Genomic DNA, 17,713 nt, shown 5'->3' with positions numbered 1-17,713 from the left:
CCCAAAGCAAGATGCAAAGAGTCATTATGCTAAATTTTCCATCTTCTAGGGACAAAAAGGGCTTAAAAGGAAAAACTGAATTATTATGATGTTTGTTTCCAATAATCATTAGAGATTCATAATGAAGGAAAAATTTCACATTGAGAGAAAACATAAAATGGACATTTTTTAAAAAGATGCATTTTTAAAAATTACACGTTTAAAAAAAATGAACTGAGATGTTCATAACCAAAAAGCTACAGAATGTATAAAGAAATAAAAAAAGGACTGCACAGCTGAAAAAGGGTCAGATGATATGATTAGGCAATTTGCAAGAGGAAGTCCAAATGGTAACTTATAGGAAGATTGTTGGGGTCTGGGTGTAACTCAGTGGAAGAATATGTGCTTAGTATGCAGAAGACACTGAGTTAAATCCCCAGCACCACTAAAAAAAGAAAAGAGAAAGAAAAAGATACTTTTGCTTATAAATAATAAAGGAAAATGGTAAATAAAAATATAAAGATACCATTTCACAAGGACTAGATACACTTTTAAAGTCTTAATGATAAAGGATTAGAAAGGAACTAAACTGCTTAGGAAAGTAAAACAACTTTCGTTGCAAAGCAATTTACCTTTGGTAAAAAAAAAAAACTGAGTCTGTACATTCTGAAACATAGCAACTCAACTTCTCAGTCCCTACCACAGAGGGAACATGTACACATGCATACATGTTCAAAAAGCCACCGAAATATATTCTGATAAATAGAAAGGTTCATCAATAGTGGAAGCAAGTAATGCCATTAACAGTGAAAATAAATGAATCAGAACTACACACAATAATGTAGTTTCATCTCATGTAATGAAAGACAAAAGATGGAATGCAGAAGTAGCAGGTTACAATGAACAAAGTTTTAAAGATATACAAAATTCCTAAATACCATTTGATGACATACAAACTAAAATGTCAAAGAAATGTGAAGAAGGGTGATACAATCTGCTAAATATAAGAGGCATCAGTGAATAATGTTCTATTAATCTGAGAAGTACATGGATATTTGTATTATTCATATTTGTATATTAAAATTTTAAAATTTAAATAAAGTTTTAATCCTTTTTCTTGTTTCAGAACATGGTTCTCAGAGGTTCTTTTTGTAAAGTCTTCTACAAACCCTTGCAATTTACACTGCAAAGAAAATCTGATACGATTTCTTGTTTTGAGGTAAAACAAATTACTCATACACTTGATTAATAAAATGAATTGTATAATTAAAATTGTATCCTCTAAAATACAAGAAAGTGAAGAAAAAAATTCTTACCTAATAAAGTCAATGATGTATTGCTGAATTAGCATTAGTAATCACACACTGAAAACATTTACACTAGGAAAGTTCAGAAAATAACTAAGCAACAATAATGTGATGAAAGCTGATACCAAAATGCTTGTTTTAAAGTACTTTTTAACTGCCTCATGAGAAATAAGTTATAAAAGCAATAATACCTAAATTATTACATGAACATTAAGGAACTACTTTGAAAACAACAAATGATATATTTACAGACTTGAACTTACCAATTCCCATAATCAAAATCAAAAGCAATAGTAATTTCAGTTCCCTTTGGAATACTTTGTATAGAATAAATGTAAAGATGTATGGTTCCATCTTCAATTTCATGCCTCACCTGTTAGTTAGAAGAATAATTTTACATTTCTATAAACCACTTTCTATCTTTAAAAGCATCTTCTCTTGCAATTGGAAAGCTATTGGTAAAAGTACTTTGCAAACACAACATGGAAAAGTACCATTAATTATTAAGACTTATAAATCATTGGTTATCACCTGGGAAGATTTTTCAAAAGTACATCAATGCCTACAATCAATCCCTACCCCCAGTGACCCCCATGTGGCATCCAAAACAAAATAAAACTAAAACTGTATTTTATTAATTCTAAGATGCATATTTTGTCACTTATTCGCGTATCTGAAATTGGCAGTCTTACAAGTGATAGCATTTTAGGTTTGATGAACTGCAATAATGATACGGCTAACACTGTATGACACACACACACTTCTAAATATTTTACATGATACTCTTAGTTCTTAATATCTTTTTGTAGATAAATGCATGAATCAAGCTGCAAAAAGTAGTGAGTGAAAGAGGAGACTGGCTTCAAAACCTACACTTTTAGCTGCAACATTATATAATTATAAAATTAATAATGTGTATTTTAGCATATAAAAATATACTTTATACTCCACCCTAAAACAAAACATTAAAAATTTTATAATAGCATACAATCTAATAGCTTTATCATCTAACTTGATAAAATCATAGCACATATTTGGCCCATAAATAGACCTTCCAGAATTTAAAAAAGAAAAGTCCAATGTTTCCTCTTGCAAGAAACATTACAATTTCTTCAGTGTATAATTTGTATCACCTAAATTTTCACAACAGGAAGATGCTGGGCAAAATAAACTAATCAATAGTTGAAATGTTTTAAACTATTAGACTTTTGTACTTAATGCTAAAATTCCATACATACACAACTTCCCAAAATACTTCAGTAAGCTTACTTCAGCATTGGGTGTACAAGAACGCCTGATGAATCGAGCCTCATTCCCAAAAGTCCTTGCGTCAACACACATTTCTAGCCCATGAAATTTAGAGTAGAATAAAACAAAAGGGTATGGTCTACAAAGAAAGAAACATTGTAAGGAATTAACATTTTAGTAAAATGATCGGATGCTTCTCTTCAGAGACAAATGGGTTCAAAAAAAAAAAAAAACACCTTAAGAAATTTACAAATAGGACATTACATTATTATTTTTTATTCTGGTAGTAAGGATAGAATCCAGGGATGCTCTATAATGAGATACTTCCCCAACCCTTTTTGAGGCAGGGTCTTGCTAAATTCCTTAGGGCCTGAATAAACTGCTGAGGCTGGCTGAGACCTTGTGATTCTCCTGCAAATTACTGGGATTACAGGTATGTGCCAATGCACACAGTTTAGTGAGGATTTTAAGTAGTCTTGACTACAGAACCCCTCTTCCCTGCTCATATAAGCTTACCCAAGTCAAAGGCAATTAATTTAAGATAGAAGTATTTACAAACATAGAGTGAGCATTGCCTTTACAGAAAGATTCTAATTCCATATTTGTATTGGGGGTGGTACTAGTGATTGTACCCAGGGCCTTGAACATGCCAGGCAGGCACTACTTCTGAGCCACATCCTCACCCTCTAATTCCTTGCTTTTAAAGTCCATATTTCTTGGTATATTTAAAACTGTTTGTCTTATATCCCTATTTCAGATCAAATCTGCTATGTAATAGGGAAAGATTCTTACACATCTTCCAAACAAGAAATGTTTTTAATAATTGTAGAACATGTATTGGCAACATTATCCCCCTAAGATAGGAATGTACTTCTAGACTTCAAGGAAACAATGGCTACTGAAACATATTAATTCTCCACAAGAATCCCAAAGGATAGAAGAGGCCTTCAAAACCATTCCAACACCACCAAAGTTGGAGTTTAAGGTGATGGCAATAATGTAGGAATCAAATCTAATACTGTCTAATGAAAAGGAAAGAGGTTTGCCTGTGATCACCATGGTATTTTCAGGTGCTAGTAATTATGTTACAAGGAATTAGCACAGGTACACGATGGAAAGGATTCCTGGTACTATCAGGTAATCAGAGTTCCTGACTAATACCCTAAATATCCAATGGTCTTACTAAAAAAAAAAAAAAAAAATTTTTTTTTTTTTTTTTTTTAGTTGTAGATGTGGACACAATACTCTTTTATTATTTATTTTATGTGATGCTAAGTATCCAACCAGCACCTCACATGGCTAGGCAAGCACTTTTATTACTGAGCTACAACCCCAGCCCCTTGATTTATCTTTGAAGTGAATTATCTTAGGATTTTCAACAAGGTAGAGACTGGTAAGAAGCTGAGAAATGTCATTTTTCTTTGGTGGACGTTTTCATAGTTCAAAACTTGTACGTCAAAACTAATACGTCAAAACTTGTACGTTAAAACTAATACATCACTAGACAACTACAATATACTTTAATCCTGAAGTGATCATGTAAGGAAAAAAGTACATATAATCACAGCATCTAAATATCCAAAAATATAATATTTATCCACAAAAAAGAGAACATATGAGGAAAAAGTGAATATACCTTTTAAAGAAATATCCATTTGCTTCAAACTGTTCTCTCAACATAAACTTCCCTCTGTATTCAATGATAAGTGCATCAGGAGGCAAATCTTTGGCAGATTTCAGAATTTTTTTATTCTTTTGTATATGGCTCTAAAATCAAGAGTATATGTTGACATGAATTACACTGGTTGTTTTCAGTCTAACTGAAGATACACAGTATAAAAAGGGTTTTGTTTTACAATTTTTTTTTGACAAATTATATATTTACCTCTACAGGAGGTTTGAAGAGTAAATTGGTGTTCAATTCTGATTTATTCACATCTTTTTTATCATTTCCATTGCCTAATCTAAGAGCTATTCTTTGTGCCTCCCTCTGAACACCCTCACTATACTGGTTATTATTTGCCTCTTCATATCGATCCATCCATGCTTTGATTTTTGTCTCCCATCCAAAGTTTGAACCATCAGATGAAGGATCAATTTCTGGAGCTGAACCCTAAAATCACAGCAAAGTAAGTATTACTATTTGAACTGAAGTACTTACACACACAAACATACACACAATTAATGGCAGTATACATTAAAATATAAACTGAAAAGTGTTAAAAATTAATATAAACTGGAAAGTGTTTAGCTAAGTTGATCCTAGCAAAAAGATCATAAATTATCCTAACCACATTTGAACCTTATAGATCTTGAACTTACAAAATTTACTACCAAATTATTTATTGGAGTTGTAATGATTTTCAAATGTAATCTTTGAGTTAAAATATATTTTCTAATATTTGCAAAGAATTTGAAAATTTTTGCATTCCTAAGTTACCTTTTTATGTACTAAATTAAAGTATTTCAGTTAAGTAAAAAAGATGCTCCTTCCTCATGAAGCCTACCTCTTTGAGGTAGTAAGATTGGGAAGAAAAGAATGTCCAAGAATTAATAGTACCAGTAACTTAATCAAAAAACTTTTCAGACCTCTTTATTCTGTCAGAGAAAATTCCTAAAATCCATGTTAACAGAATAAAGTATAAATCTTCAACTTTAGCATATGAAGAACATTCTATGAAACATGGGACTTGCATTATGCTGGATGACACCATATTGTAATATTCTTGAGAAAAAAATGTTAGTTCATGATGTTTTCCAGAATGTGGTGTAATGAATAATTATGCTTTATACTATGGGACAAAAAATATACTGTAACATACTCCCCACATCCTCTTTAATGTTCAGTACTTAAAAAACTTGTTATCCTTTACTACCTAACCCAAAAAGCTTTAATAACACTATATAGCTACCTCTGTAGCTCAACAAAAATCTACATTTTAGAAAGAAGCCAAAAGAAGAGAGTTTATCAGCAAGAAGGACTATGTTCTGATTATTTAAGGTACATGTGACTAGTTTGTATTTACAGGGTGAGACTATGATGATTTTATGGTACAACTGACTTGGCTCCCTTAAGAATCTCAACTATGCAAAATAAAATCCCAATTTCCAAATGTGATTCTGCATTCTTGTGTACAGAAAACTAACATAAGGTACTATCACAGACATAGAATACAGTGATAGATCAAATGTAATTACCCTGTTTTACTATTAGAAATAATTTATACACATCCACTTTTTTTGGATACTGAGGATTGAAACCAAGGGCACTTTACCATTAAGCTGCATCCCCAGTCCTTTTTCTTATTATTTTGAAACAGGGTCTTGCTAAGTTGCCACAGTTGGCCTCCAATTTGCAATTCTCCTGCCCCAGCCTCCAGAGATGCTGGGATTATAGGTATGGACCACGCTGCCTGGTCGCCTCCCTACTTTATTAACAGTATTAATAAACAACAACAGTGATTTATTATGCAATTAGAATTCTGAGGTCCCACTTCTTACAAAGATAAGTGATGAAATGGTGCACAATGAGGTGCACAATGAAGAGAGCAAAAAGACGTGGACAAGCAGCCACTTAGTTAAGCTCCTTAAATTTAATGTATTTACCTTAACTCTTGATGACTTTCTAGATCCTTCACGAAAGGCCTAAAATAAGCATGGAATTCTGGGTTACTAGTTTTAAAAGCTGGATATAAATTAAGTATCATAGTTAAACAATAAAAAAATTAACAATAACCAATAAAATTAGAATTTGAAGTAAATAAATCTATCTACTAGAATATTATTCTATCACCAAAATAATGCAGACTATTTAGAATACTAAAGTATGTATATGTGATGCTCAGATAAAACTCCGAATATTCTATATTCTCAATATTATAACCATAAGTCTTACACAGTATGATAACCACAATTTTGGAAGTTTTCACTGCAAAGACATGACAAATGTTGATTTAAACTTCACACAATGTAAATGTACATATATCAAACATTACATGGTACATCATTAATATGTACACCTTTTATGTTTTTGTGATCAGCTGAAAACTTAAAAATATGCTAGACACAGTGGCACATACCTGTAATTTCTAATAAAAAATATTACAACTCTAAAGAAATATTTGTGATAAAAAATGACAAAGTATTAGAAATTCTGTAATAATTTGGTTAACATGATGAGATGTTTGGGAGGGGAATGTTGTTATTTCAATTCTCTAAGGCAACTAGCTAGCAAGAAATAATTGATTTGAGCCCTTAATGGGGCTTAAATAATAAGCTCTATGGTAAACAGAACTGCATTTATTCAACAAACATTTACTGAGACCCCACTAATTGCAAGATCCTGAGTTACTTATGACTTAATTACTATCTCCTTTATTCTTCATCCCAGAGTATAAACTCTTTCTAGAGAGACTAACAAAAAGAGATAGCAAGACAGATCCAAACATATTTAAGTGTCAAATGTGTATGCAGGCAATATATTAGCTAGCTTAAAATTAAAACATGGGAAAAAATTAGGTGACTTTGGAGAATGCATATATCTAGACAGATAAACAAATGAAAGGAATACTATTCCTGGGAGTTAAAAAAAAAAAAAAAAAAAAAAAAAAAAAACTAAGAAAGAATGCAAGAAATGGGAAGAAATTGCCAAGTTCAAGGAAAAATTAATATACTACCACTTTTACCTCCTGAAAAGTAGTGTGATAAAGGGTTGGCTAAAATAATATCAAAGTAGGTCACAGAAGGCTTATTTAAGAAGTCAGATTTTATGATTCTGACAAATACCATATTATTCTTCATTATTAACAAAGAATCCTTATTTCTGAGCATAGAAGGGATACAAAAACAATGTTTATAGGAAATCTGATATCCAAATGCAAAATGGATTGAAGAGATAAGAGGATAAAGATAAATCAGAGATGAAAACAAGATAATTACTGGACAAGGCATAGTGCTGCAACGCCTGTAATCCCAGTGGCTCAGGAGGATGAGACAGGAAACTCAGTGAGACCATGTCTCTAAATAAAATACAAAATAGAGCTGGGGATGTGGCTCAGTGGTCAAGTGCCCCCGAGTTCAATCCCCGGTACCCTCCCCCACAAAAAAGATAATTACTGTACTACTATGACGTAATGGTAGCTTAGACTAGGTTTGTAGAAGTGAAAAGAGAAAAATACACCAAAGAGACATCTCAAAGGAAAAACAGAGGTTTTGAGAATAAATCTGTGTATCAAAAACTGAAGGTGACTTAGAACATATTAGAGCTTGTGTATTCACTGTATTGAGACAAAAAAAAAAAAAGGCAGCAAAAACAGGTTAAGGAAGATACTAATTTGGTGTAGAGTGAACAGTGAAAAAAAACGGTATAGGTTGAGTATCCCTTACCCAAAGTGCTTGAGACAAGAAGTTTTTCAGACTGAATTTTCAAAGAACATTTGCATATACTGTAATCTGAAAACCTAAAATCTGCAATTTTTTAAGTACCATTTCATATTTTGGAGCATTTTAAATTTCTAGATTAGGAATGCTCAATCTGTAAGAGAAGTAAAAATACTGAATGCTAAAATATCGAGACTACCTTATTAGGATTTATGAATATAAAATAAACCTGTCCAGAATATATTTTGCTAAATCCATTCATAACTTGAACAACTGGCCTTCAGAGTATGCTGAATAAAACGCAAAACCATATTCTTTGCTATATATTTTATGTTACCATATTACCCCCAAATAATGATTAAATGTTAACAGAAGAATAAACTAGTTATCTTTAATGCCCAATTCCTGGATTCTGTTTCTTCCCCCAATTCCTGTTAAGTGTTACTAACTTAATGCCAGAGAAAAATCTCTTTCCTTTTAAATATAGCATTATTTTAAAATAAATGACACACAATTCAGACCCAGAGTTTAGTTATTTCAAATACCAAGGCATTCCAGTCAGAGAAAATATGGAATCTATGATGTATTAAACCAAAGATAAAAAACAGAAACATAAGAAGCTTCCAAGTTAACTTTTATAAAATAGACAAAAAAAGAAATCATAAAATTCGATAGAAAAAAGGTGTGTTAACATGTATACATGCATTCTAAACTAAAAAGCACGTAACAATCTCTTTGTATAAATTACAATCTGAGTAATGAGGAATGTAATAATGAAATAAGGAAAAATGTGGTTATGTTCTAGGTTCGGTGCCATGGCAGAATGCAAAGAAAGATTATATTTAATAGTAGAAAAGCAAATTTCATGGAAGTAATAGTACTTGAGATGGGCCTTACTACAGTAGAAGATTAAAAGATCAAGATGAAGAGAATATTCCAAATGGTGAAATATGTCCAGCAAGTGTGGGAAGAATGTGGCCAATGAATTGTACAGACTGGATAAAATATAAGTAGAAGAGTAACAGAAAATGAGGAGGACATGTACTTGAAGACTGCTAGATAGTCAAGCTGATTTTAAATAGGAAGGTAAAATCTGAGAATGAAAAACGTATTTAAAAGTACATCCTGCCTATTAAATAAGTATATCATAAGAAATTACTTAAGGAAAGAAAAAGCTTTATTTTGAAGCCTTCATTTCATATCTAAGTAGAATTTCACTCTGTAACGACAAGATAGTCATTAGGAAAAATATTTTTTACAGTATATAACAAAAACCTTTACTAAAAACATTTACTAGTAATTACAGTCACACATTGCTAAATGACAGGGATACATTCTGAGAAATGCATCATTGAGCTAATTCATCCTTACTGCAAACATCACATAGTATACTTGTACAAACCTACAAGGCAAAGCCTATTTATTGATCACAGGCTGCATATGTGCACGTTACTGTAGGCAACTGTAACATAATGAAGTATTTTTATTTAAACAAAAAAATACAGTAAAAATGCTAGATAGAACGTTTTCCCTTTGTATCTTTTGAGATCATCATCACATATGTGGTCACTGACAAAATTTCATTAACAAATTTAATGAAAACTTAGCTAACAGATATTCCTTTGCCATCAGATCCTAAGCACAATGTATCAAATAAAATTAAAGTGAAAAAAATATTTTGTAAGAAATTCAAACAAAGTCTTATTAAAATGATCAAATAGAGAAGAACAGCTATAAACAACAATTAACACACTTCCTTACCAGTTACAAGTTATTACAAATTTAAGACAATTATTATTTTTCCAAAATAGTAGTCTTTTGTATTTTAGGCTTAGTACTTTATCACTACTCTCATTAGAGTGACAATTTCAACAGTCTGCAAAATTTCTCTTCTACTTCAATCTTTAAAACACATTAAATATATTGAATGTTTAAACTTTTAAAAAAAAACTTTTGCTAGATCTATTTAGCTATAATTCATTAGTCTCACTTTCCTATAAAACTCATTCCCCTATCTACTATTTTATCTACTCACTTAAAAAGAAGCAAACGTACTTTTTTACATTTTGAAATGTTTTGTTCTTTCTCCCCACTTTTTTTCCTTCTTTTATCATTGACCTTGGAAACTCTTGAAGCAGTTAAAGTAATTGAAGTTGGAGTATGCTGAAATGCAGTGTATAATTCCACTGGAACTTCATCACCACTCTCAGTTGCACTGGTATCACCATCTTCAAATGCAAAATAAAATTATTGTACATTAATACTTCTATTTCAAAGAGTAAAACAGCATTCCACATGACACAATATTATCTCTTTCTGAAGAATAAACATGCCTTTTTATTTCTTTACTCACTTCCCTCAGAAGATGATACATTTAAATGCAAAGTACAAAATGTCATTCCTCACGCATTGAACAAAGGATCCAAAAGTCTGACAACAAAACTCTGGTTGTGTAAATGTGGAAGGGAACAGGCATTATTGTACATTAGCAGCAGAAATTCAAAATTCACTATGGAGAGGAATTTAGCCACACCTAGAAAAACTAAATACGTACTTATCCTTTGACCCACACCTCCTATTTCTAGGGATCTAGCCAAAGAAAAAGTAGCAAAAGTACAAAAAGATTTATGCAAGAGGGTTTCACTAAGAATACTATTTGTAATAACAAAAATACTGAAAAAGAACCAAAATTGTCCATCAAGGAAGGAAGTGCTGAAGAAACTGTGATTATTCAAAACCAGTTGTATTGGTTTTAAGCCAAACGTATTTTGAAAACCAAAATGAAAGTTGTGGCAAATCTTATATAGAATTTAGAAAATTCTGTCTAAAAATGAAAGAGATTTGCCGGGCATGAGGATACACGCCTGTCATCTTAGTGGATCGTGAGGCTGAGACAGGAGGATCATGAGTTCAAAACCAGCTTCAGCAAAAGTGAGGCGCTAATAAGCAACTCAGTGAGACCCTATCTCTAAATAAAATACAAAACAGGGCTGGGGATGTGGCTCAGTGGTCAAGTGCCCCTGAATTCGATCCCCAGTACCAACCCCTGAAAAGAAGGAGATTCTATTTCATATGATAAACTAATGGATCACCATCTTTCTGAAGAACAAACATGTTGTTTCCTTAAATCAATATATATATAATCTATAATCCATAAAAAAGAATACTTAAAATCTATTCCTGAGGTTGTAAACAATATACACAATGAAAATTCATCAATAAGATATTTATATCTAACTAAAACTTCTATAGTTTTAGTTAGATATAACTACTAAACACTAAACAAATTTTTTACGCACCTGACATATTTTCCCTTTTCCGGCGTTGTAGCAGCACCGCCCTCTCTTTATCCAAACTCCTACATCAAAATTTTAACATGGTTATTGATCACATTTTCATAAACCTATATATGAAGCAGACTTGTTTTAAATATGAAGAATTCTATAATTCCTTTAATGTATTTAGTAAAAGATCAACAGTACAAAATATATGCAAATTCCCTTGCCTTTCAGTTTAGATATGATCTAGTATTAAAGCAGGAGAGACCAATTAAGTGACTATTTCATTCTGTTTAGAAAATACTATTTTACCTAGGAAACAAGCACATTTTATTTCCAATTCAATATTCAGAGCAAAAAAATCTCTGAAACAACTCTGTTAACAATGTAGTTTAAATTACAAATTAAATTTCTTAAATGTATGATACTGAATTAGTATCTACTACACATAACCACATGCCTTAAGTTATTTACACTCTTAAAATAACAAACACTAAACATTTAACAAAACATGTCATTAACTTTCCCCAGCCTTCACCCATTAACTATATTATCGGTGGGAATTAAGGTTATATTTTTTCTCCAACTTTTTCATTGTATACATGTTATTACTCTAGAGATCAAATAATACTAGATTATTCTTAAATGAGAGAATAAGGGCTCTGGACTAAAATGTCTACAACTCGGTAACAGACTTGCCTTAATGACAAGGACACATAATTACTATCTTAGTATCACACATAACAATCCCACTTATCACAGAATGATAAGCAGATGTCTCTCAAATGAATGCCCTCTTAATGATCAGTTTTTAACCTACCCTTACTGAAATCATCAACAGACATTTAGTCCATAAAAAACTATCTGGCAAAGGGCTAATAACTATCATAAAATAAAACAAACAAGAATATAAAAAAGTCTTACAATGAGAGAAATACAGCTATATTGAGATTACCATTTTTCAACTGTCAAAAATCCAACTGTGTCAAATACTTGTGAAAATAGGCATGCTTATGCATTAGTGATGGGAATTCAAAACTGCACAACTCCTACTAAAGGGGAATTTGGTAATAGCTGGCAAAATTTTATATACATTTACCCTTTTAGTGTAAGATCTCACTTTGGTTTGCAATTACAAAAGCTTGGAAACAAATGTCCACCCAGAAGAGGCTGGTTGAATAAACCATAGTACTTTATGTCTGTCCAGAAGCTACAGAAGTAGTATAGAAAGATATACTACTATGAAGTGATCATCACATATTTTTAAAAGAGGACAAAAAAAAAATGTGGTAAGGACTCTGTATAATATGCTTCTAGTTATGTAAGGAGGGAAATATAAATATATAGGTACATATCTATATGTAAGAAAACAAGTAATGGGAGGGGAAAAAATCAATTTTAAAAAATAGTTACTTCTGGGGTAGAAGGAAAAAGGACAGAAGTTAGACTTACTTAATACACCTGGTTTTATATATTTGACTTCAGAATGACAGAAGCACATCTTACCATAAAGTAAACAATTGTAAAAGTAAAAAAAATTTAAAAACTAGTTTTAAAATTGAAAATTAACTGGATTACTCATACATTTCTAGTAGGAAAGCACAATTAGCCATTATGGAAAACAGTTTGACAATGTCTTATAAAATTAAGCATGTAAACTATGATGTATATACAAACCAACAACTGTAACACACACACACCCCATGGGACACTAGTTAGCACTAAAAAAGAATGAAATAGTGACACATGTAACAAATCAAATAGCTCTTGCTGAGAATTTTGCTAAGAGAAAAAGACAATTCCCAAAGGGAACATACTCTATGATTCCATTTTTGGAATATTCTTAAAATTACAAAATTATAGAAATGAAGATTATGTTATTATAGATTAGTGGGTGGCAAGGGTCACAGATGGGAGGAGTGGAGTAGAGGTGGTTATAAAAGGCAGCATAAGGGGTCCTTGCCGGTGATGGAAAGGCTCTGTACCTTGACTCCATGACTATACCAATGTCAAAATCCAAATTATGATACTGAATTAACAGTTTCACAAGATATCACCAATAGGGGAAACTAGGTACAGAAGACCTCTACATTATTTTGCAACTATATGTCACTTTACCAATAACTAAAAAGCTGACAGAGAAATAAAATAAACTTAAGTGTGCATATTGTTGGTGCTGTTAATAAAACACTAAAATTCTTTCAAAGGATTTAACACAATAAGCAGACTCTACATCTTTATGAACTATACTCCAAGAGGAGAAAAGTTTTAAACTGCTTTACATAATCCCACTAATGAAACTAGTGTTGATGTTACTTTTGAGACTGTTGGTACTAGTGTTGAGGTTACTTTTGAGACTGTTGTAGTCTTTTGTAGATTAAGGAATTAACTAATCATGTGATCATGATTAGTGATAATGTGATATTCTAATTATATTATTTCTGTGTTGAGAACTATGATAAAAGGAGATAAACATTATAAAACATTCAATAAAAAGTTGTACTCCTAGATTTGAACTGTAATTTTAAATATAAACACATGTATTTTATCTTTGAAGTTAAGATAACAGACAAAACATAATCGTTGATAATTACTGAAAAAAGGTGGTGGAAATGAGTTCATTATACTACTTAAGTTTTATATAGGTTTAAATATCCATAGTAAAACAAGAAAGAAATGGGGTTAAAATAAATAAATAAAACTATATACTACAAACAGGAAGAATAACAGACCTATCAAATTCTGTATGCAATCAAGGAAGCGGTATAGAAACATTTTTTTGTGGGGGAAGGGGGATTACTGGGGATTGAACTCAGGAGCACTCGACCACTGAGCTACATCCCAGCCTTATTTTGTAGTTTATTTAGAGACAGGGTCTCACTGAGTTGCTTAGCACCTCACTGTTGCTGAGGTTGACTTTGAGCAATCCTCCTGTCTCAGCCTCCCAAGCCACTGGGATTAGAGGCGTGCACCGCCGCGCCAGGCTGTAACTCTTACATATTGTATTTCAGTGAAAAAAGATGCCAATACAATAAAGCAAAATCCCTATATAGTAAACCATACATAATATGGTCAATGGCAAAATTCTTCCTAATTTTAGGGATGTGGAGATACAAAAATAATAAACAGAAAAATAAAAATGTTCTCAAACTCAATGAAATAGTTATTTACATTCTTTAATGTAGAATTCATAAATAAATTTGTTACTTTGCTCATTAAAATTACTGGTAATCTTACCATGTGCAACTTACCTAGGCTGACAACGTTCACATAGATATGTATCAGGAATATGCTGTCTGTCAATCCCCATGCAATCAATATGCTGCCAAACACTTAAAAAGGAAAAAAAAAAAAAAAGTAGAACATAAAATATTAAAACATTCTTAAATTAAGATTTTATATTCTATTTATCCACCACTTAAGCAGTGCCTACTTTGAGTTTAGCACACTAAAAGGTGCTGTGAGGAATTCATAGAAATGTATCCTCAGATAAAATTTTGAGATGCAAAAACAAGAGGGCAAAATAGGATACATGAAATAAATTTCTAAAGCAAATAAAATTTTAAATAATGCTAAAGGGTAAAGGTTATGGATATTATTAGAAATTGGAAAGTGGAGATGTCCACCCTTTTTGAAGTTCAAGGGGGAACGCATTCTAGAGAATAATGGCTGTGAAAAGAAATCTCATTTTGGCAAATAGGAAAAAGGGTATCATTGCAGTATTTATCAGTTAACAGATACAAGAAGAAGGTGACCAGATGGTACCAATATATATGAAGAGAACTATTCATTTTGTGAAATCAGGGGAGGAGTTAAAAGTGAATTAATGAAATACAGTCAGATTATATAGGACGTGCAATAGAGAGATATATATAAATTTCTTCTGTCAACATTTAACAATTTTAGTGACATACAGTATTAGTACAAAGGAGCTAAGAAAACAGAAGTAAAAAGACCAAATGGGAGGCTTTTACATTTCAGATTTAAGTTAAAAAAGGACAGAACTTGAATAATGACAAAAGGAAATCAAAGAATCCAAGAGGCATTCCATGGAGAGAGAAATTAAACCTAATTATTTCTGATGAAATACATGCACCAGCTTGCAGCAAATTTCTCAGTTTGTTATTACTATTTTATTGCCAAATTTTCAATTATCCGAAATGATGTATATGTTTGTTTCCAAAAATAGTCTTAGCTTTTCTTTACCTAATAATTAGCCACTTCTAATATAAAAGTAATAAACAACTGTGCTGTTCTTAACTGAGAATGTTAGGACAAGAACTGGTAGAATGTGGCAGTATGCAATAGAATATACATATATAAAAAAGTGGGGGGTGCGGGGACCAGGGCAATACAGGTAGGGTATTACACACTTGTAAACCCAGCAACTCAGAAGGCTGAGGCAGGAAGATTACAAGTTCAAGGTCAGCCTCAGCAATTTAGCAAGACCCTCAGCAACTTAATGAAACCCTGTCTCAAAAAATAAAAAGGGTTGAGAATGAGGCTCCATGGCAAAGCAGGGATGGGTTCAATCCCCTGTACCAAAAAAAGAAAAAGGAAAACAAAAACAGGCAAATGACAAGGAAGGTTAGAAAAACAGATTACATTAAATTTGAGGGTTAAGTAATGATGTTATTCAGACAACAGAAGGGAAAAAAACTAGAAAATAAATAAATGAACAGAGCTTACAGATGTCAGGCTTGAAAGCAATGAGAATGGGTAGCAGGAATATTGAAAAAATATAAAGAGGCAACATTAAAGAAGAATAGAGGGGGGCTGCGTTGTGGCTCAGTGGCAGAGTACTTGCCTAGCATGTGTGAGGCACTGGGTTCGATTCTTAGCACCATATATAAATAAATGAATAAAATAAAGGTCTATCAACATCTAAAAAGTATCTAAAAAAAAAAAAGAATAGAGGTAGAAGATTAAGTCCTTGGGTGGGGATGTAGCTCAGTGATAGAGTGCTGCCTAGAATGCATTAAGATTCTGGGTATGATCCCTAAGACAACGAAGAAAAAAAAGAGAGAGAGAAAGGGAGAGAGATTAGGTCATATGGTACATTACTGGTTGAGTGACAGAACAGAGAGGAAAAAGAGAGAGCAGTCACTGAGAAGCAAATACCCTGAATAATCCAAACACTGTAAAGTGGTCCTTCAAGAATGTGTAGATGGATATAAAAAAAATTCTAAGAACAATTTCACTACTCTCTAATAGACATAACTGTGTATCATACATAGATCACTGTAACTGGATCAAAAGAAAAACACTGCTGAGTTTATACATTAAAATAAAAACAAGGCCAAATGGTATGTAATTTATCACACTAGATGAGATCAGTCAAGAGAAGGCTCTTTTGTAATTGGCTACAATAAGAATTGACAATAATATAAGAAAAACGATTATGTCACTGAAGTTATTTTTTAGCTTTTAAATTTACCTCCTGAATAAATTTACTGAGGTCAGTGCTCCTGGTAATAATGTATACAATATGTAATGAGAATTTATTTTTAAATTTGAACAGGTGGCATATTTTTATTACTAAAATAAACTCCAAGTATTCATATTACAACCTTTCATAAGTATAATACCAATTTCATATTCTACATATTAATTTACTATTTGGGGGCAAAAGTAAATGAGCTTTTTGAAATATTACCCTTAACTGCATATTTATATCAATAATATGCAACTCCTAATCAATTAACTTACTAGGTGGGAACAATAGTACAAATAATGCAAACTAATTTGTATTTGGCTCTAGGATGCATTTTTATATGGGTATTACATTCAAATATGGATATAAACCATACTACTTCAAATCAAGAAAGCCATAAGGAACAGACTCAGGAAATCCCATAAAGCTACTAAACTTTCTTACCTTCTACAATACACTGCTTAAATTCTCTCTACTCCCCACCCTATGCAGGGGATGGACTGAATAACTTTAAAGGCTAAAATCCTACTGTTCCCTCTCCATCCTCCCAAAGTCCCTCCCGCAAAAAAATAAACAAAAAAACCCAAAAGTGAAACAAAACCCCACTTTCTGTCCCAATCACACCTTCTCTAGGGGAGGAGGCCTTTCTTGGTGGTTGAATCAGGGTTGGGGGAGGGGAGACTGTGGTTCTGGTACAAGAAGACTCCAGAGTGCTGCAAGGTTCAAGTCAAAAGGAGGTGAGAGAGTCAGGTCAAATAAACATCAATCAAAATGTTTAATTCCCCCAAAATGGAAAATCACAGTTGACTACACAGCACAGATAACTGCAAAGGAAACACAAAGGATGTAATTCCCCTCTCATTTTTATCTCACCTACTCCTATACGTACTTGTATTGCTAGTGTACTAAGTGAAAAAAGAGATGATCCTATATAAATATAATTCAGAACTGATTACTACTCAATTTACAATGGAGATTTCTAATAAACTGGGAGACAGGTTTTTTTTTTTTATATGAGTTTCTTCTAAGAACAAAATAAACTGCATCAATAGTAGAAGTCCCACTTTAAAAAATACAATCATAAGTTC

The 17,713-nt window shown here is 32.1% G+C and overlaps 1 protein-coding gene across 4 annotated transcripts in view; it reads right to left on the bottom strand.

The window, feature by feature from the left end:
* KMT2E (lysine methyltransferase 2E (inactive)) overlaps positions 1–17,713 on the bottom strand; it is an 89,705-nt gene that overhangs the window by 21,537 nt on the left and 50,455 nt on the right. For 3 of the 4 annotated variants that reach the window (XM_079149961.1, XM_079149960.1, XM_079149962.1), the window contains 8 exons: positions 14,443–14,523; positions 11,213–11,271; positions 9,969–10,141; positions 6,141–6,179; positions 4,420–4,647; positions 4,171–4,301; positions 2,556–2,673; positions 1,550–1,659 (listed from right to left, as the gene is read on the bottom strand). In XM_079149961.1, coding sequence (XP_079006087.1) covers positions 1,550–1,659; positions 2,556–2,673; positions 4,171–4,301; positions 4,420–4,647; positions 6,141–6,179; positions 9,969–10,141; positions 11,213–11,271; positions 14,443–14,523 — 939 coding nt within the window. Of the gene's footprint in view, positions 1–1,549; positions 1,660–2,555; positions 2,674–4,170; positions 4,302–4,419; positions 4,648–6,140; positions 6,180–9,968; positions 10,142–11,212; positions 11,272–14,442; positions 14,524–17,249; positions 17,339–17,713 lie in introns of all 4 variants that reach the window. The other variant, XM_079149963.1, reaches the window with a different exon arrangement.

This window comes from Sciurus vulgaris (genome assembly GCF_902686455.1).
Source record: "Sciurus vulgaris genome assembly, chromosome: 8".
Taxonomy (NCBI): Eukaryota; Metazoa; Chordata; class Mammalia; order Rodentia; family Sciuridae; genus Sciurus; species Sciurus vulgaris.
This window is presented reverse-complemented; position numbering and strand designations above follow the sequence as displayed.